Genomic DNA, 21855 nt, shown 5'->3' on the forward strand with positions numbered 1-21855 from the left:
AATATTTTTCAAGTAAAAGAAATGTACATTTTCTTAAAACCTTAACTTTTTGTGAAAGCAGTGATTCAATCTATTTAAATAAAAGGATTTAAGTGTATTATCAGAAATAAAAATTATTAGAAATTAAATATATTATCAATAAAATACTTTTTATTTTTTAGATATTTTTTTCTCTCAGTGCAGTGCAGATTATGTCTTTCCAAAAATATGATTCTACGTTGAGGGTTGATTAAACCTTGATTGCGCATGATCACCTTCGATACGTGAATCTCGAAATATCCCGACGGGTCGGCCGCCGTGGTGACGCGATGCCGCGGCGAAACTGATAGCGTAAAGTCGCGATGAGGGTCGATTAAATTCGCATTACATTCACCCCTCGTAGATTGATGTGGAGAGTAAGCAAAGTGGCCGGAGCGGCTTCCTCGTCGAGCGAGGGCGCTACTCCCTTTCTGCCGCGGTAGTCTCTAAACCCACGACGACGACAACGACGACGGCGGCGACGGCGGCTCGTCCCCTTAGCGCTAATTAGTGCGGGACACGCACGCCCCACGACGACTCGTGTCGGGCACGTGTCGTGCCCGGAAACTCGCTTAGCGCGCGACAAACAGACCGTTTCCCATCGTACACGCGCTCCTTCCGGTCGTTTCCACGAGGAAACGTGGCCGAGGCAGCTGATTAAATCGCCATTAAAACGTGTCCCTATCGCTTCCCGATCGGCGCTTCCTTTTATGTTCTGCTTTTGCGCGGGTATTCGCTTAAGAAAGAAAAAAAAAAACAAAAAACAGGTCGACGGGTTTACGTCCGAGTTTGGGATCGGTCGCAAACGTTACTCGATATTACGCGTCATAAAGAGATTACGCGCGTGGAGATTTGACTCGTTGAACGGTCGCCTTATCGTTGGACTGACCAATTTTTAATCAGCAAATTTGTCGACCATAAGAAATTGGGACACAGTAAGAAAATCAGAATTTTTTTATAAGTATATCAATTTACGATAAACAATTTGTAATATATTAACATATGTATATATCTTTTTTTGGTTATTGTATATAATATATAAATATATCTTAGCATATTAATTTTTTAAATATTATTATTCTATTCTATTATTCATTAATATAAATCATTACTCTAAAACTAGACTGAGAAAATTCTTAAAACAAGATTAATGAACAATCACTAACATAAATGCGACGAATAATCAATATAAAATATACTTTTTTCATTATACATATAAAAATAATAATAATAAAATTTTATATTATTTTTGTCATGTTATGATAAATCGTAATGAATGGCGTTTAGTCTTTTCCGAGACGCTTCCATAGAGAGCCGAAAGTCGAGATTCGGGACGGTTAGTCGCTCTAATGATCGCTGAACGAAGTGGTCGTCGCCGACTAACGCCTTCGCGATTACTTGCCTTTTCGTTGCGATGTCGTTGTGCACGGAAAAAAAAGATTTGATTGAATTAATCAAGTATCTGAATCGAATATGAACGATCCAGAAATTCCGATTGAAGTAACCCAAATTCTGTTTAAGTTAACAAGATTTTTGGTAGACTAACCAAACATGTCTGGTTATTTAAATTACATGTTTGGTTAGTCTACCAAAAATCTTGTTAACTTAAACAGAATTCGGATTACTTCAATCGGAATTTCTAGATCGTTCATATTCGACAAGATACTTAGTTAATTCAACCAAATTTTGTTTCTGCGCAATGTTGAATGTTGAAATAAACAATACAATTTCCTAACGTCTCTCTCCCGCGCGATAACGGATATAGAAAATGCAGAGTGCGTCGCGTCCGATGAATGTTTCATGGCGTTAGGTTGCAGTGTTGTAGCAACACGAATCCGCATTTCTTTGTAGAAAAGTTGGTTTAGGGGTGCGGCGAGAGCGGTTATTTTCTCCTCGGGAACCTGTCGATAATCAACCGCGCTGGATTACAGGGAAAATCGTGCGATTGTGGCTGCACGTTGCACGCAGCGCGCACTCGGTAGAGCAGACTCGGCTACGGGGATCCCGCATGCGATCGCCTTTGATGCACGGCGCCTCGCAAATGCGTTTCCCGTCTGGATTTTCTGCTCATTGCGTGCGGCAATAATTTGCCCGCTCAGAAGCAACCCACAATGTCGCGAGTGATTTGTCAAACTGGGTTAATCTAGTGTCATTTAGTAATCTTGCGTCGCGTTTGAAAAACGACAGAGTCGACGTCGCGAATTACTAGTTTCTATGCAATCACGATAAATCGAGATTTCCCCTTCGTTCTACGTCACTCTACGAACTGTAATGCAACACAGTGTTTCGCGCTCGAGTTTATTTCTGCTCTTTCCTTTTCTGTTAACATTTTCCGGCTCGCTCGAGTCGAAGAAGGAATCGCCGTTGTCGTGTGGTTCCACGACGGATTCGTGTTGCTATTAACACCTGAGAAGTGAAAGCGAAATTTGTAGCTTTTAAGTGTGTTTAAGGGTATCTGGTATAAAAAGAAAATTAAGATGCAACGGCAATTTCGCGGCAGTTACGCTGATGACGGCTACTGACGAATTTTACTATTCGTTGTGTCGGGCAAATTTCTGCCTCGCGGGCGACCTCGTACGGCGAAAGGAAGAAAAATAACCGCTCGCGTGTGCGTGACGAGACACTATTTCCATACGAAACAGCCTGATGATCTGCCGATATATTTATTGCGGGCAATGTGCGTGTTCGTTTGGGTCTGCCGCGCGACATACAAACCTCGAATGAATCAAATCCGGAACTAATCTGATTGCATGCCAGTCCATCTTTTCCGGCCCTTACATTGCAAAAGGGGATTTTGTCATCGTTATCCAATGAGACGGCGAAAGAATACTTTGTGACGACGCATTTTCCATATTTAAACGTTGACTAATGATTTTGTCCACGTTGATATTTGCGTATATACCGCGAATTCAACGGTAATTAAAATGAAACAAGCGGGTACCATAAAATTGCATTAACACATTGGTATGTTCATAGAAAATCGAAATCATCTTTTATATGAAAAAAAAAAAGCTTTACAAACGTAATGTGCATGTTGTAAAAATAATTTGATAGGATATATTTAGGCAAACAAAAGCTGATATACAATCAAATTCGAGGATGCAAAAGCCAATAAAATCCAGAAATATTATAGTGTAATAAATAAATTTACCATAAAAATCAATGTCTATATCGAAGATATCATTTTGATGAATCCAAATTTTAGTCAACCAATAAATTAGATTCATTGATACAGACATTGTGATCTACAGCAACTTTTTGATTGCGCTACAATACTTCTGCGCATTGGCTTCTATTGGCTCGTATATCTTTGAATTTACTTTAATAAGTAAGACGTGTTGTTTCTAGGATTTGCGTTATTTCATGCAGAAGCATGTTCATACCGAAATCATTTGTCAACTTACAAAAATCACATACACACATAATGCCAGATTTATGCACGTTTCTATCGATTAAAGCTCAAGCTGAATCTTAGTCTGAATAGTTTAAATTCAAATCAAAGTTTAATTGACGTTGGCATTAGACGCTTTAGTGATGTTCCTTTCTATTTTCTTTTGCAATCTAAAGTGGACAGCGGCGCGATATCGACCAGGTGTGTCGTGTATACGTTCTCTGCGCGATTCTTTCATATGCGAAAAGGGTCGCATAGAGACGTGGGTGTGACATTCGTGGAGACACCCTATTGAAGATGCACCACAGACAGGTTGTGTTTAAATGCGCGTGTCGATATAAAGGCGCGGTCACACACAAGTCCGTCGTTGGTGCCCATCGTTTTTCGTCGCGCCGAGTTGAATAAAATGCACATTACGGCGCTATCTCATTTGTGCGATAACGTGCATCAAGCAAATGCAACTTTTTGTAGGCGCACTCCAGAATGACACACGACGCTTATTACCCTTAATGAACCTAATGACATATTAATAATGCACGGAGGTATGAGTTAAAATGTTTTGCCAATTTGTCTGAGGAGGAGGGACATTTGATTCGTAGGCTTGGATCCGCGGAAATGTCTTCCGAGGTATTCTTGGTGATAATAAGCAATTTACGTGGCTCGTTAAAGAAATCGTTATGTCTCACGGCAAAATCAACTGTTCTCTTTCTCTCTCTCTCTCTCTCTCTCTCTCTCTCTCTCTCTCTCTCCCTTTCTATCGTATATTTCAATTGAAATTATGAAAATTACTTTCGCTTGCTAAATAGGCGTTGTTTTCGAAGTCTTTGTGATGGAGAAACTGACAGATTATTCAGATATCGATATTAGTACGTCTTGCGTATATACATATAGTTACAAAGGTCTGCGAATGTTAAACGAATGTTGCCGGTCGATTCTTGGAAACTAGGAGGATAGGTCTTTTTCGCCTTCATTCTCTACGCGTCGCGCGACCTGTCTTCGGACATTTCGCCGATCACAGGATAACAATGGTCTGAATAATGTACGGAGTGGTCTGCCATGGTGGCAACAAGGCAGTTTCCATAAATAATTCGAAAACCGCCCCCGAAGAGTCGATCGTCGTTTCTATTCGATGTGTCGCGAAGAGCAATGCGCTCGAGATGCGTGACGAAGTGAAAGAAAAAAATAATGATCAGTCAAAGTGCGACTCAGGACGAACAAGACAACTAGATTCGAGAAGAATGTAATGATATTATAACGCAAATACGTATAACTATTAGAATAACTTTAGGACTTCTCGCTTGATTCTTCCAATTAATTGATATTGTCGAAAGACATGAAGGCGATGAAGAACATAATATCGGAAAAATTCGCTCCGTTATCGAGATTATTTCTAAGCTGTCCGCTTGGCCGTCTCTCATTTCGGTGTAGAGACTGAGGGCAGAAGCTCGTTACGAACAATTGCAGTTATTGATCGACGGTATGCAGCAGCAACATTTGGTCAAAGACCGCGGAGAAAGAAGTTTAAGGGAGAACACGCGACAAGCTGTAATTCCGAGGACGCAACTTGGGCGCACACGAGTATAGTAGTAACGTAAAAATTAGATATACAAAGTAGGGGCTTGTTACCAACGATTGCAATTATCGATGCTCACGCAATACTCGCGTACTCCGAAACTTTGTCATATGGTGTCGTCCACCTCGCTCGCGCAGCCCGGTTAGCGCGTTAAAGAAAGAGACTCGAAGCTTCTCTCACAAAGAACAGATCACAAAGAGAAGTACACTCTCGAGACTTCGCATTAAGTATTTAGGACATGCAAAAAGAGAGGAACTACACGCGAAAGTAATACCACACATTACGAACTCCTACTTTACGCGTTCTCAACAACGGGGACTGCACGCTTTAAAGCGTCATTGGTCGCGTTATTCCGTCGCGAAGTTGGATGCAATTCTCGAGGGCAGAAAACAAGAGAAGTCCCGCAAAATAAATGTGTACCGCGAAGTATCGCCGATTTCGCGTCGATTGCGAAGAGATTTGACTCGAGACTCGTGTTTCGATGGTCGTCGGAGACTTACCGGTGTGGATGTAGGTATGCTTCTTCATGTCCGACTTCTGGTGAAACCTCTTGCCGCAATATTGACAAGGGTAAGGCCTCGTGTCGGAGTGGATCAGGAGATGGGTGCTGAGTGTGCTCGACCGTTTGAAGGCTTTGCCGCACTGCTTACACTGTTGTAACAAACAGATCAAGATTACCTCGGGTTACTCGTCTGTTTGACGTGTATATTTATGCTGAGGAGAAAAGATATCTAAAAAATAGTAAATATTTATTTTTTGGATACACTAATGACGTATTTATTTAAATCTCAATTCTTTTATCTAATTTATATATTCTTTTATCTAATTGATATAAACAGTTGCTTATAATAATGCAAGAATAATCCAACCCGCAAAAATATGATTTTTGAATTTTTCTTTTACTAATGAATAGTCCGTACGTCATTCTATATAAAACAAAAAATCCAAACCTTATGGACGTCTAAAATTTATTAAAAACAGTTTATATGTTATTGTAAATTGTACAGTAAATATATTATTAGTACCCACCGAATAAATATTCACTACTTAGATATTTTGTCTCTCAGTACATGCATACATTTTCGATCATCTTCGCAAATAATTGTACGCGCAATCATCTTCGTAGAATTTCCTGTATTTATGAGAATTTAAATTATTTCACATGAAAATTTCTGTCATAAATAACGGAATGGTAACCAGGCGAAAACTCGATAACGGGAAACAATATCTTTAGCGCGGCTAAGAATATTTGTCTGGACTTGTGGCTGCGTTGAAACTCGGTTGAGATAACTGAGAACACTTTTGATTTGACCAGATACCTCTTATAGAAATTCCTCTGTTCCTTAACAACGCGAGTTCTCGTTTGATCAGCAGACAACAGAAAAATCAGTTGCACAAACCGAGTTTTTTTCCGAACACAAGAACATTCTCAAAGATCCTGTAATGCGAGTTGACAGATTCCCATTCCGTCGTTAATAGGAATTCCTTCCGCTGACAAATCACCGTCGCCTAACTGTTAAGCCGCTAAGCAGCTAATTTATCAATTCCTTCTCGACAACTCGTGTGGCCGTGCACCGCACGCGATATCGATTGCATCCCTCTCGGGAGAATTCTTTTTGCGGTTGCGCCTCTTTTTTATCTTGCAATCGCGGGATCCATTCCATTTCGCATCGTGCATATTACATTGCACTCTTTATACATGTATTAATAATTATTTAAATTTTTTTACAAACTCTATGATCGAGGTCTGGTCGATGCTCGTGTTCACAAATTTATTGCGACCTACGCGAATGCTTAAACAAATCCGACTGGTTCTGTTTCAATAATAAAATAGAGCGTTCTATTCTTTCTCCGTCCGTCCCCACCTCACCTTCTTTCCGGGAACTTCCACTTTTTCTTATTTTTCTTATACTTACGACAATTCTCATAATTGCCGGGGAACATAACGACGAGTTCCCGCGGCGCGACTCCTCCAGCGCGATAAAGTCTTTCGCTTTTCAAATGAAAGGATGCGCGGGAAGGGAATGAAAGCGAACGCGACAAGGGTGGACAAGGGAAGGAAGGCGCTCCTGGGCGCCGGGACGCCAGGCACACCTGTGTTCATGAGGAGCGTCGTCGTTCGTTTCTTTCTCTCTCTTTCTTTTCTCTCTCTCTCTCTCTCTCTCTCTCTCTCTTTCTCTCTCCCTCCCTTCGCCGACTTATTGTCACAAACGGGCGCCAGTCGTTACAATGGCGCGGCGCGGTTCGATGCGTGTCCAGGCTGACAATATACACGGCGTATGAATATGCCCAGCGCGGAATATTATTACGCGCGCGCGAGTACACGAGTGCAAGTACGCATGATTCACGCTGCGCCACGATCAATATGGGGAAGCGACCTATCTTCACGCGATATTCGACTTCTTCCGCCGGTAAACCGCGTCCCGGACTTTAGTCTCGCCCTGCGGAATTGACCGCTGCTCGAAGGTGCCGCCAATGGATGATTGTGTGAACGGTAATGCGTGATTGTCGTTGTAGAGAATTTGTCTCAGCGCAACTCCTCCGACAGACTAAATTTGAAAACGCGAGGTCTGCATATGAGGTACTCTAGAAACAATTCTGTATGCTGTAAATTTCTTAAAATGAAGTTTCATTCGGAAAGTAACATGACCATCGAGTCGTTTGAATTCGAATGATCACTCAATAGAGAGAATTCTTCACTTTGAGTCGTCGCGTGAATATTCACTCGAAATCACTAAAATATAAATCTGATATGCTCTACGCTGAGAGAAGGAAAATACTTAAGATATAAGTAAATTATTTATTCGATAGTTACTGATAACGTATTTAAACTTATACTAATATAACATATGTTTTGAATAAGGAAACATACATTTTTTTTAATTTTAGCTTCTCATGGAAATAATTGTTTATTTTACTTAAATAAAAGAATTTAGATTTAAGTAAATATGTTACTAGTATCCATCGAAATAAATATTTTTTTTATTTTACAGATATTTTATAGAAATATACATCAATTTCAATCGATTAAAACACTCACTCATATGAAGACAGAATTCTCTCTAAGCTTGAGTAAAACATTCACTCTCGTCATTTCGACAGTATTTTTACAATCACTTCGAGGGAAAACGCTAGCATTTTTTACTCGTTTTAAGTTTAGTTCCATAAATTTAGAGAGTATTTTTCATGAATCCTTCGTTAGATTATTATTTATACTGCTACTTTGTAATTCTCTTGCTTCGACATTTTCACGCGCAGCCACAAACGCGAGGATGTTTAATATCAAGTACGAATATCAAATAATATGAATTCCAGCGTTTAATTGGAACGTGATACATTGGCCGTGATTTATATTGAGTAGGATTTTACATTAAATTTTATATTAAATATATCCTCGTGAATTCGTCACCTTTCAACCTGACGAAATTGCGACTCGCACCACGCGAGCCACGTTTCATCCAACGGCCCACACGTAATGTCGAAATTCTGAACAAAGCGAGACAGTGACGAGCCTACTACTTAACCGTAATTAAAGCAACATGCTTCCGTCTCAATGGCGCGTTACAACGGTCACGACATTAACGACTCCCACGCATAACAATTGTCACCCCTAATTGTTCCCGCCGCCCATATGGCAAGATATTCTCGTAATACGGCCACCGGTGGGACGCGTCGTCCCGTTCGCGGATTCGATGAAAAAACAAGGGAAAGACAAGGGAAAGCAGCCACGACAGCGGGGGTGAGGTTATTCTTAATGAACACCAGCAGTGCGCCCAAGGGAGATGCGGCCGAAGGAAACGGGGGATTGTGGGAAGACGACGATGCCGTACCTTGCCATTGTCGCCGCACGAAAGCGCCCGTTTCCGGTACCGGCTCGGAAACAAAGCCCTGAGCCGGCGGCCGTCCTCGCCCTCGGCCTCGACCGCCTTCCAGCTTCTCCGCGCTGCCCGCGATTCGCGACGGAGGGACACTTGAAAAATCGCGTGATTACCGTTAATCTCTCGCGCCGCTCTTTGTCCGCCGTTCTTCTTTTTCTGTCGGCGACTCTACCGTGCCGCGCGTCGTCGGGACATCTGTCGCTCGTCGACAACGACGCGGATTAAATAAAGGAGGCTTGCCGCGGCTTTCCCACGGATGAGGAGGTGTATACATCGCGGTAAAGACCCGCAAGCGCACCACCGCGACATTTCGCGAACACGGGAAAGCGATGATAATCGCGGATCGATCGGTCTCGCGTTCCGACGGCGCGGTCACATTCGAGGTACTAGCCGCGGGGTTTGATATTAGAAGCGCCGAGGGTGACGTTCCACCTGATCCCAACGTGACTCGCGGTGTATGAACGAGTAATTTCCGCCGGGGATTTTGCGTGGCAGTGTCGGGCAGTGTCGGGCATTAATCGATGAACGTTCTCTGTGACTAAAATCCGCATCAGTAGTTTTGTCACTTAAAATCTGTTTTAATTGAGACATTCAAATTTAACCCTACAGTCGTCGCGCTACTTTTCGAACACGAGACGACGCATGGGATCTTGAGAGATCCCAATATAAAAAATTATTTTATATTTTTTATGTTGAGAACTTAAATATTTTCTTTATTTAATTAGGTTTTTGGGTTCATGTAACATATAAGAAAATACTATTTTGGATATATAATATTCTCTTAAAGACCTCATGCGACGACTGTAGAGTTAAATTTCGAATTAGATGTGAACTTTTCAATTGACTTGTGTGCGACTATAAGTATAAGCCACATATATAAGTCACATGTATCATATAATTTAACTGAAAACTTCAGATCTAATTCTGAATTAAAATCCGAATATCTCATATGAGACAAGCACGTTTCTGACAAATCAATAATTACATTAATTGACTGCGGAAAAAATGACGTTGATTCAGTGATCACAAAATTCGCGAAAAAAACAATTGGAGTGGTGAGAGTGGAAATGTTCAATTTTCTCGATATTTAATCACACAACCGATACATTTATCGTATATTTTTTGTATTTTTCACATTTTCTTTTTTCTTAGTGAATTTTTTCGGCAAAGTGATAAACAAATAAATAAATTTTAAATCGCGGAAAAATAATGTGCGACTCAATTGGTGGTAAATATTTGAAGCAATAAGCGTCGACATTTCATCTCGCGATCGATAAATTTATTGTGTATTATATTTCTTTCTCGTATTATGTATATTTTTCATACATTTCCTCTTTTCTTTCAGCCAAAAGAGGTAAATAAATAAATAAATGAATTTTAAATTGGACAAGAATAACGTCCAATTCAGCTAACTATAAAAAATTGGAGCAACAAGCATCGTTATTCAAACATAAATTCAACGCTACCTTCGAAACCGAGCTGTAGCACGAAATACAGTTTGCACTCGTGCAGCAAGTTCTGTACCTGTCCACGTGTACGTGGACGAACGCGCTCACGCGTGTGTGTGGCCCACATATCCCTAATGTGTCGGGTTACGGTTACGTGTCGGGCGTAAAACCACGGCGAAGCGAGTTTCTACTTCCATTCAATCGCGCGTGTAATTGCGGCGGGGTCCTTTTGTCGAGGTCCGATATTCGTCAAACGTTTGACCCGTTTCCTCGCCCTGACGCGCGCGAGCGAGCGAGCCCGACGCACTTAAGGGTACTTACGCCCCGAAGAAATTCGTATCGCGTGACTCGCGTATCGCCCGGCGATGTTTCTTTTCTGGAACGAGAGATCGACCGGTTCTCGCCCGGTATGTGTGTAAATGCCCAGGTAGAGCTTCTGTGCGTACGTCGGGGAAACGCGGCGGGTCGCGACGTCACGACGAGCCCAAGAGGATGGAGACGAAAGAGTTGGACGACTCGTTCGCCCGGATTACTTTTCGTTATGTTAATTACGCCGCATTTACGTTGTACGTTGTAGATGTGTGGTGGCTAATGACGATTTCTCGGCTGTGCGTGAGCATTCGACACTGCGTCGAGATGGCCGTGAGGAAAGTCGCGGAATCAAAGACACGTCCGAATGCTGTGCTGAGCATTAAACCTCCATTGCATCGTATGAAGCGAACGCTCAGTTGAAATTTCATTTTTTAATTATATAAAGCTGACTTGACAGTTGGCTTTGAAACTTTCTGATTTTTCATTTACAACCTTTTAGATTATATTTGTATGGTTATTTTCTTAATTTCGTTGGCATCCCGAGTAAAAAATTTGGCTCTATGTTAATTCTACGCAGTGGGAGCTAAGTTAGTATAATAGATTTAATTATAATGATTCAAATTACTCCTACTTTGACTCTGATAATATCCGAAATTTTCCTTTTCATTTTCTTCAATGTCAAAATAGATTGTATTCCGACGCGTTTTTTTTTTTTTTTTTTTTATAAATGGGCACATGAATTTTATTCTTAGTTGGATTAGTAGTTTTCACTTTATATTCGATGTGAACATGATTTGCCTGGAAAGTAAAATTGAGGAAAGTACAAGAATCAGTTAGGCTTGTAATACACATGACATATTGACTGAATCAGGCACCGCGTTACTACGTTTCACTGTGTGTTGTGTTTGTGTGCAACGAAAGAAAACTAAAAATACTATCGATATGAATAAAAGTAGCGAAAAGAGTAGGTTTTTGAGTAAGAGTTTGATCACTTAGTTCGCGTTGGTTGACGTTTGCTACGATAAATCCTTTTCTCGTTTGCACCGAATATATATGTGTGGCACGAAGGAACACATCGATTTTCAAGTAAATCAACGTGACCTCGTCACCAGATTGGCCTGGAGCACTTTGCCGTTGTGGCTCATAAAAAAATGGACACCACATATCGATCATCGGCGACCTTTTTCGAAAGCTGTCGCGTTCTGAGAAGCTCCGCTCATAAACTATTAATCCGGCCGAGAATAATGTTCCTGTCTTCGCTTATAGAAGAACCGCCGATAGGCGACTTAACTACAAAGCCTTGATTGAAGGCACAATTGGTAGTAAAAACGCTTCATTCTTTCCCGAGTCTTTTTTCATTGAGCACTTTTATCAATCTCGCGCTATGCCATTTTTAGATATTCAGAGCGCATTCGGTAATATCTTTCATCGATCAAGAATTAATCATTAAAGCCAGTGAGGATTTTTTTTTGTTAAATTATTCTTCATCGAATCTATAGTACTTAAAATTTTTCTCAATATCTCGAGTATTACACATGTGTGTAAATAAAATTTATCTTACACTTATCTTAACTTATCTTACGGATAAAATAATGTAGTAAAAATTACATTAAAATCATATTTTTTGCACAATATTTCTCGTAAAACTGTATTGAAATTATTATTGCAGTGTATTATAGTATAAATTACTATTTAACAAAAATAGTAAACCCAACGATCTATCTGAATACGATATAAAAAATAATTTAAATAATTATAAAAATTTTGTGATGAAAGGTCGATGTTGTATATTTTGTTTTTAAACAAATACATAGTAATTTCGGTCATAATTCCATAATAATAATATTTATGGTTCAAGGTTGCAAAAGCTTTTGTTGCAATTTTTACTACTATATTTTCCCTGCGTATGTGCTCTTAACATCGACCAGCCGTTTATATTCATAGGTCAGAATTAGTTTACACTGCGCGACATATTTTCCGCGATGGACAGGTTGCGCGTGAAAGCTCTGAAAAACGGAAAAGAAAGCGAGGGAACGCTAAACCGGGGCCAATTACTGGCGGTGCCAGCGCGATGTGTTGTTTAGTCGCGATCGGCCGATCGGTCGAGTTGATCGCGCGCGAAACGAGCCGCGTGTGGAAATCGAAGCTTCTTTACGAGCTCGGGACGCGCCCGCCAATAAAAGCCGGAGTCAAGTGTTTACCGACCTCGTAAAATCGGCGTCCTACGTACGCGAGAAAGAGAGAGAGAGAGAGAAAGAGAGAGAGAGAGAGAGAGAGAGACGCCGGCGTATGCGCGTCTCGCGATCCACTTGCCGCGATGGGAAACATCGTGGAAGCCGGGGTCGAGATTTCTAGGACCGATATTCGCTCGCCTTCCTCGGAAGCCTATCGGCCAGTTATCTTTTGCGGCGGCGATTTGCAATGAGCTCCATGTGGTCTGCGCGAACTGCCGCGTCATGAAAATCTTTCTTTACGGCGCGACGCACGCCTTTTTCCGCGCTGGCTCACGACTCTCGAACAAGAACTGGGTTTTTCCGCGTCTCAGGCGAGGAGTAGAAATTGAAAGATAACGCGTGAAGTATCTTCGAGATGTTCTTGCGTACTTTTCGACCACTTGCTTTGCTTATAATACCGTTGGAATCCCTCGAGAGAATATCTTTCTCTCCGCATCGGAATAACGCGTCATCTGTTCTCTCAGAGTCGACAACTGCGGCGCTGCCCGGGTGAAACGGGATTAAGTGAATGAGGGTAAAGAGATACGATATATTAACACTCACTTGAAAAGTCCTTTCGGTCGAAGAGGGCGGTGTGAGAGGCGAGTGATGAATTTGCCGCGTAATTATAGGGGTCGAGGACGGGCTCCCGGTGGAGGACGGTGCTCTCGTTTCCCTGGCCTCCCTCTCGCACACCGAGCCCGGCGACCAGATTTCACTTTTCCTGCTGATACTCGACGAGATGTCGCTCGGCTTCGTGCTGAGGTTCAACGGCACCTCCTCGTCTGAAAAGACACATAATCCGTCCATCTTGTTGCTTAGCGCTCATTAAACGCCATTTATTTCGTACTCTGGACGGTCATTTTTACTTGAACCGCACGCAAATGTGATTTTGATGACGCGACTGTGCAACTGCGGATTAAGTTATTCATGCGATATTATATAAATTTTCTGCTAGTATGAAATAAATGGATCACAGAATGGATCACAAAAGTGATCTGTAATCTGCGGTTTATTAATGATCGATCTGCCGTTCGATCGTTATTAAGGGCAGAGAAATTTTAGAGTTTTTTTTGCACTTTAATATCGGAGACACAAATATGTGCGGATCGAAGAGAATTAATTGGTCGTAATTACTTTCTGTCGATGCGGCCGAGTCGAGCGACGGCGAATAAGCGATGCCTCCTGCGACAACGTTGTTCGATCGATAATACCCACTTACCGATAATTGCTCGGTGGTTTGTCTACTTTTTTAAGGTACACTTCACTGAGCGTTCTGATAGGTCTACCGACTGAACCAGATATACGCGGACAGTTTCCCTAAATTTAACCTCCCCCACTTTCAACCGTCACGATCGCGATCAAATTCTCATTCACTTAATTAAACATATTAAGGTTAATTGAACATAGTAGGGTTTGTCCCCATAAGTAATTGAGTAAACAAGTAAATAGATAACTCGTTTATTGGAAGTACAGGCGAAAAGAATAATTTGGTTGAATTGACCAGATAGCTCTAGTGAAATATGAACCGCGGCCAAAATTCCGATTGAAGTTACCAGAATTCTGTTCGGGTTAACAAGATTTCTGGTTAACCCGAACTTGCAATTGTTTGAGTTGAGTAGTTGCAAGCTCTGGTTAATCAGAAATCTTGTTAACTTGAACGGAATTCTGGTAACTTTAGTTGGGATTCTGGCTCGTTCATATTTCACCAGATATTTGGTTAAAGCAACCAGATTTTCTTTTCGTGTAAAGTCAGATTTCTCGGTGTTCAATTGGAAGGAAATCCGAATAAGAGTCTCACCGAATTTGGCTTTCTCGGGCGTGCATCTTCGGGGTGATCCGGGACGTGCTGGGCTGAGGGGTTCCGGATGAATGGGCGAGCAGTTCGTGACCGGTGTCGTCTGTTGGGACGGGATTCTTGTAGGTGGTAGCAAGGAATGTGGCAGCAGCAGGCCCACGTGACGGGCCCACCAGGCACTGCCGGATGACCCATAGCCACCGTACATCAGACCACAGCGCATTTCTGAAACAAAAGGATCGCCGCGCGTTGAGCGAAATGTGAAATCTGGAGGTTCGACACCCTCCGTGTAACGTTAGATTTTTGCGGGTCGTTTTCCTCTCAGGGTGGGATTGCGTCGTTCGCAGCGCGATCGGTAGACACTCGCCGATCGTATCGAGTAACATCTCAAGTGCAAGGAATGAAAAACCGTTGTTGCTCGAAGTTGCCATACAACTCACAAGATTTCTAATTTTTCCTTTGCATTTCGAACACACAAACGAGCAAACAAACAAGTAAATAAGTAAATTAGATGAGGTAAAATTTTTGTAAAAATACTTTTAATTCTTCGTTTACCGGGGCGCTCTTCGCGATGCTTGCGGCTTTGTACTTATGACGAATCTCGCGACTTACCTCGCGCGGCGACGCTGGCGCTGAGAGGTAGACTTTGCAGTCTCAGATCGGGGTTGTAATTTGAGACGAGGGTGAAGGCGCTGAAACGGTCAGGGACAGGTTGACAGAGGCCCGAGGGTGCATTGGTCGAGGCGATGGTGCTCGAGCTGCCCCCGGGCACACCCGGGCTCCAGGGCGACGGCGGCAGCGCGATCACGCTCGGACTGCTGGGCGGCGAGAGGGTGACCGGGGGTGACAAGGCACCCGCCGGGATTCCTACGGGATTGCAATGGAGTTCCGGTTTCATGTGCCAAGTTCGAGGTACCGCTTCTGTTACGGGAAAGTAAAAAGTATGATTTACGACATCGGCTTCAGTCGAGAGTCATTAGGAGGGTAATAAATGTCGCGAGGGAGAAGTCGGACGTGTTTAAACGTAAATATATTTCGACCGTGACACCATATAGATAAGAGCATTGAAAGTGAAAATTGCTGAACTCTAAAAGCGAAATGGACATCGCTTATTTCGACAGATCCGTTCGTGGAAAAAATCGCATGTGATGCAGAGTGACTAGATTTCCCAGCCTCGAATCCGGGATATTTCATAACAGTGTATGCAAATCACTGATATTGTACATACATAAAAAATATTTTATTTGTAGACATATGAAAAATAATTTAACAAAAATGAAAACCTGCTGCATACGGTAGATAGAAACTATTACTGAAATAAAATTATTATTATCCATACCTAAAATTTAAAAAAAGAAGCAAATCTGCCGAAGCTATTAATTCTCTTGAACGTCCTTTTTTATCAGAAGGATTTTAAAAATCCTCAAAGCCGGAATAAACCGACAGTTTGGCCGAATCCGGGATATAGAGTAGAAAACCGAGACTATCCCGGGAGAAACGGGATGTCTAGTAACTTTAATAATATCGAGAAATTTGTTTAATAAACATCTATTCTTGAACATAAATCTCACGTGTAGAAAATAGGATAGTCACTCTAGTGATTTTGCGCACAGTTGCATCCAACTGTTGGCGTTATTCCGTAGCCGATCGGCTGTAATTTCGTATTCGCGTTTGGCGTGTCTGCTGGAACCGCTCTATTTCTGTACCGTTTAATGTCGAAAATTATCATGAGACCTCCGCGGAATAAATAAACCGCGAAAACGTTAAGTGTGAGCTGGTATTCCGCGCGAGAGCATGCGTAGAAGCCGCATTCCGTGAACGCGTTCATTATGTACACGAAACATATCCGTTAACAGAGGAATGAATAATACATGGAGCCTTGGAGCGGATTCTTTCGTGACGCGTTAAATCTGATGACGCCGATCGCGAGCAAGCGAGCGAGCGAGCGAGCGACGCGATCGAAATTGTTTCGCCGATCGCACGTTTCGCATGAATGAAGAATGATTACGGGCCAAATCACGACCGTGGCTGCCGTAGTTGCGAGAGCCGCATCTTGAATAACAAAGTGCCGAAATGTGCCTCGCTTCACTTACCGACTGAGACGCATGCGCAAGCATACACACTCTTTAAATCAAATCGACGCCACTGGGCTATCATTTTTATTGTTTGTTATTATTGTGAAGAAGTGTCGTCACGTGACACTTGAAACACATGCACGACGCTTCCGCACGTCGAGACGCGAAATTTCACAAAATAACGCCGTGAATGAATATCGCCGCGTGCGAAAGCCTTATAAATAACAACTCAGATAAATAAGAGGCAAAAATCACAAGCTACAATCAGTTGTTTTTTGCGCGCGCACATATTTTTTATGCAAGATAGATACGCGACATTTGAATATTTTACTATGCATGCGTATTTCGAGAGACACAATGTCCCGTCTCCACACACACACATACATAATTGAAAAAAATTTCCTGCTATATATTTATACGAAATTAACTCGATATTATCTTTGGATTTGTTCGAGAGTCTTCTCGAAGAAGATATGTTTTTATCAATCCAATTGTTATACCGTACTGTATGATCATACCGATGATGATCTCGTGAACGTCGAAGAAGATGCACGCTGCAATTCGATTCGGTCACAATTGTCTCCGAATTACTCGTGCTCCATTTTTATTTCGTCACGTGAGACACATTGAACGATTGAAAATCCTCAATATTCATAACAGTCACACAGCCGAGGTTATTTAAACCGTCACCGTTTCCGTTATCGTCCAACAGTCTCGTGCATCGAATGAATAAGGGATGTTTATGCCCGTTGCGTTTAACGCCAGCACGCCGGCGTTTAATGCATCGTCGGCGGTCGTCGCCGTGTTTCACGTGTATCAGATTCGTTGTAGGATAAAAAGCCTGCGCAAAAAGAAAAAAAGAAAGAGGCACGGGGCGAGGACGGACGGGGAAGAAATCACAAACGGCGCGGCGAAATGAATTATAAATCGCGCGGCGTGCGTGCCCGCGCGATTTTTGCGACGAGCAAGCGAGTGAGTGAGCAAGCGAGCGAACGAACGAACGGACGGACGGACTGAATCGAGAGAGACGAGATCCTAATCGCGAGGTCGGACAGACGTGATTGCTCGACGAGCTTCGTTCGCGGCCGGCCGCGATAAAATACCCGGCCGCTGTCCGACGACGCGGACTCGACGAGGCCGGGCTTTCGAAAGCGCCGATTAGCGATCAGGTCAGTTCGCGTAGCGGTATAACCGGCATTGTGCAGGTATTGCTCCTGATAACGCGATCGTGCAGCGCTTCCAGCGACATCGAGCTCCTCTGCATTTCGCGAGAACGCGCGTGCAAAAAGAGCATCTCAATCTGGAAAGGCTCAATCCGAACATGCAATCAGAATCGATAGGGAAAGAGTAATAGGCGAGTACTCTCTGCATTTCTTAGAGTGGAATCTCACTCAAAACGAGCGAAAAGCGGCAGTGTTTTCACTCGAAGTGACAGTGAAAATGTTGGCACTCGAAATCGCAAGAGCGAATGTCTCTCTCAAGCTTAGACTGCATTCTGGCTTCATATGAGCGAATGTTTCTATCGATTAAAACGAATGTATCCTTGTGACGGTCGAGTACATCGGATTCGTTCTTCAGACTCAAGAAAAATATTCATTCAACGATTCAGAGAGAATTCATTTAATATGAGAAAAAAATTGCTCAAAAAGTGATTTTAATTTATTTCCCGAGTGGAATTTCACCTCAAGAAATTTAGAGACTACTCTTTAAATTTCTTGAAGTGGAATTTCACTTAAAACGGATGAAAAATGTCAATGTTTTCACTCGAAGTAATAGTAAAAATACTCTCACTCGAAATTACAAGAGCGAATGTTTTCTTCATACTTAGAGTGGATTCTATATGAGCTGATTCAATCGATTAGAGTGAATATGTCCATGTGATAGTACAGTACATCAGTTTCGAATAAAAATATTCACTCGACGATTCATAAAAGAGAATTCACTCCATAGGGCAGAAAAATTGCTAAAATTTAAATAATTGTAGATTACTTTTTTAATAGAATTTTTTTGCATCAAATTGAGTCGATTAAATCAAATTAAATTAATTGAAGTATAAATTAAATTAAATTAAATTTAATTTAATTTAATTTAATTTATTGAAATGTAAATGATTTGAAACTTCTTCATAATTTATCAACAATCGCGTTCATGAGACATTTTCGTCCTATCTTAAATCTTGAATTCTATAACGTACAGTAGGAGCTAAGTTAGCAAAATAGGTTTAATTCTAATACAATTTACTTCTACTTTAATTCTGATGCTGTCCGAAATTTCCTTTTTCACTTTTTTAGCGTCAAAATAGGTGTTAAATGGAATAATGAGACTAAAACTAGAATCAAAATTTCGATTCGAGTAGGTTAAATAGAATTAAAAGAAATTGATGTAGGTTTCAGTGTATTAAAATAAGTATTGAATGGAATAGTAAGGCTGTGAAAGTAGGATCAAAATTCTAACTCGGGCAGTATTGACTCTTACTTGCCTTTATTTTACGTCATTATTCTGATTAAAAATCTTCGCTGTTCGCGATCTCATACTCGGTTTGCACGTAAATTGTAGGCACGCGCGCACACGCCAGGGTGACATTCGAGGTTACCGTCGTCGTGCCTTCTCCAGGCGAAGAAACGGAATAGCCGTTTCGCGCGAAACAAAGCGCTGATAATCCACGAAGTAAATCACTGGCTCGAAGGTCCCATCGCACTGATAAGAATCGCGCCTGGACATAAACTACGACTAATAACTGCTACTCGTTGTTTGGATAAATCTGTAATGCGCGTCCGCGACGAGCCGCATTCCTGCATAATTCATGCCCGACGCGCCGGCAGCGGGAATTTGTTACTCGTTTCCATAGATAACGGCGCGCGATGCAATTTCCCGTCAATCGTTACCGACGATGCTTATTTTGCGAATATGAGTTATCACGCGTCGCTTTCGGCGAGTCGAGGCGGGGGGAGTGGATGGGAGGCGAATGCGCCGCGACGCTTTGGACATATTTACAAATAAAAAAACATAGAAAGAAAGAAAAGGAAAACAGCTCGGCTGGAAGAGCCATAATTTTTTTGCGGACAACGCGTTAAATGCTAATGTCGACGCGAAAAAAATAAGATGGACGGCGGATGAGTCATCGTTTCGTCTCGAGCCTGATTAGTCGCGGATAATCAGGACTCGAGTAAGAAGATACTGTAAGTTATAAAAGACACACACTGTGCAGATGTTGTTCCTCTGCGTCCGTGATGAAAAAATGTGTACAATGGAAAAGTGCAAATTAGCGCGAGAGGTCGCGATTTCTCGGCAGGAAGTTGCCGATGATTCGCATCTCCCTTCGATTAAACGGATGTATTTTTACAAGTGGCGGCAATTTGGCGATATGACGCGGCAGCGTTTCTGCGTCGCTGTTGTCCGAGCGTCAAGTCGCCCACGATAAAGAGCCATGTCTTGTTTGTTGCGCGCGCGTGAGAATAAATCATAAGCGACGCGTACCGATTTCCTGCTACGCTCTTAATTCCCGCGATAACGGCGAAACGAAAATGTCGGAGAGAGAAGAGGAGAAAGGGAGGAAGGTAGAAAAAAAGATAGAGAGAGAGAGAGAGAAAAGAGAGAAGACATTCTGCAAATATATCGAGGAATGATTTACAGCGTTTACCGTGTCGACGTCGCGATTAATTAATATCGGTCGACGCGCCGACGCGAAAGACTGTTTAAGAGTATTCGCGCAGAACGGGTCAAATAAGAAGGGAGAATTTGGGAGGAAAACAGAGAGAAGATAAGTCCATAAGAGACCGCGGCTTGTTGCCGCAGATATTATTTCGCGCGCTAGTGTTCGATCATCGTCGTGGTTGCAGCTGCAACGTACACGAAGTAACGTACGTGTGAATATTAACTGACGATGTTTTCATATCCTTCGATGTGTGCAACGCGTTTAGGGGGCAGAGGGGAGTAGGGGACCAGAAAGAACGATAATAAACTGCACGGGCGTGTGCGATAATCGTGAACGTAATAACAAAAATCTTCGATTAATGATGAAGATTGATTGATTGATTCAACAGGCCCGGAGCACTTGTGGCAATGCCGAACTCTGTCGCTTTAACAGATTCGCCACGTCAACTACGTCATTTCTTAATTTCACACTTGAGAGTTGACGTGTTTGTGCACACGGGCGAAACTCGAATTCCGAGCCAGTGAGTCGCTCGTCCCTCTTTCCCCTCTTTTCTCTTACGTTGTCGAAGTTAATAAACGCGGCGACGCGAATAATTCTTCCTTGAATTATTCAACTGATCACGTCTGACTCACACAATGCTCTCGTTAACGTGGCTGTCAATCGGCGCGACTCTATTTAGAAGCCGGTCGGTTTCTATGCACGGCCGGCAGGTGTGATCGCGTTATCAGGACAGAATTTCCCGAATTCGATTCTGTCGAATTCCCGATGTGCTGCGTTGCCTCGCGCCGAGCACGGTCGACAACAAACAACGAGAGGATATCCGCCAATCAATGAGCCGAGCGGACCGAGATCGATCCATAACAAATGGGGCCTCGAATCTCGCGGTCGGTCGATCGTGTATTTGCTCGTTAATTACGAAAGTAACTCTCACCGTAGGTGAACACGCACGAAATCTCGAAAAACAATCATGAATCGTACGGGCACGATCCTTTCATCCGTGTGTGGACATATGCCGGGCCTTGATTAAGAACTGTGTGAACAAGTGTCGAATGTTCTTCCCCTTCGGTCTCCGAGATGGATTTCTGGGCTAAGTTATGGGCGTTGTCGATTGTATCCTCGGGCGACAACGAAAATAAGAATACATAAAAGATAAGACTATTCTTTTTTCTCTGTTTTTTACTTCCGAGTCGCAATTTTAGCCTCACTTTTGACTTCAGGACTTTCTAACATTCATATGTCCTGTAGGATTAGTGTATGTTTAATACTCGCGGAGACTAAAATCCTACTTAGCGCCTCTAAATGGTGCAAAACGTCTAGGTTCTAAAGAAGATCTCTGGGCGAAAATAGGAGGTTAAATAGAGTCAAAAGGTTTAATAGAGTCGAAGGAGGTTGATGCTTCAAAGTATCAAAGTAGATATTAAATAGAATATTAAGTATCAGAGTAGATATTAAATAGATATTAAATAGAATATAGAGGTCGTAAGTATGATCAAA

At 42.2% G+C, this 21855-nt stretch overlaps 1 protein-coding gene across 4 annotated transcripts in view; it reads right to left on the reverse strand.

Moving 5' to 3' along the window:
- The window catches only part of LOC116850949 (zinc finger protein 2 homolog), a 148441-nt gene that overhangs the window by 16148 nt on the left and 110438 nt on the right, over positions 1–21855 (reverse strand). For 3 of the 4 annotated variants that reach the window (XR_004379508.1, XM_032829993.1, XM_032829864.1), the window contains 4 exons: positions 15244–15552; positions 14635–14856; positions 13398–13618; positions 5483–5633 (listed from right to left, as the gene is read on the reverse strand). Coding sequence is in view for 3 of the 4 variants with exons in the window: in XM_032829864.1 (XP_032685755.1) it covers positions 5483–5633; positions 13398–13618; positions 14635–14856; positions 15244–15552 (903 nt within the window). In the remaining variant the exon portion in view is untranslated. Of the gene's footprint in view, positions 1–1716; positions 2425–5482; positions 5634–13397; positions 13619–14634; positions 14857–15243; positions 15553–21855 lie in introns of those variants that run through there. The other variant, XM_032830080.1, reaches the window with a different exon arrangement.

The sequence above is a fragment of the Odontomachus brunneus genome, unplaced genomic scaffold, assembly GCF_010583005.1.
Source record: "Odontomachus brunneus isolate Ranch 3 - 2012 unplaced genomic scaffold, Obru_v1 Obru_scaffold_001, whole genome shotgun sequence".
Taxonomy (NCBI): Eukaryota; Metazoa; Arthropoda; class Insecta; order Hymenoptera; family Formicidae; genus Odontomachus; species Odontomachus brunneus.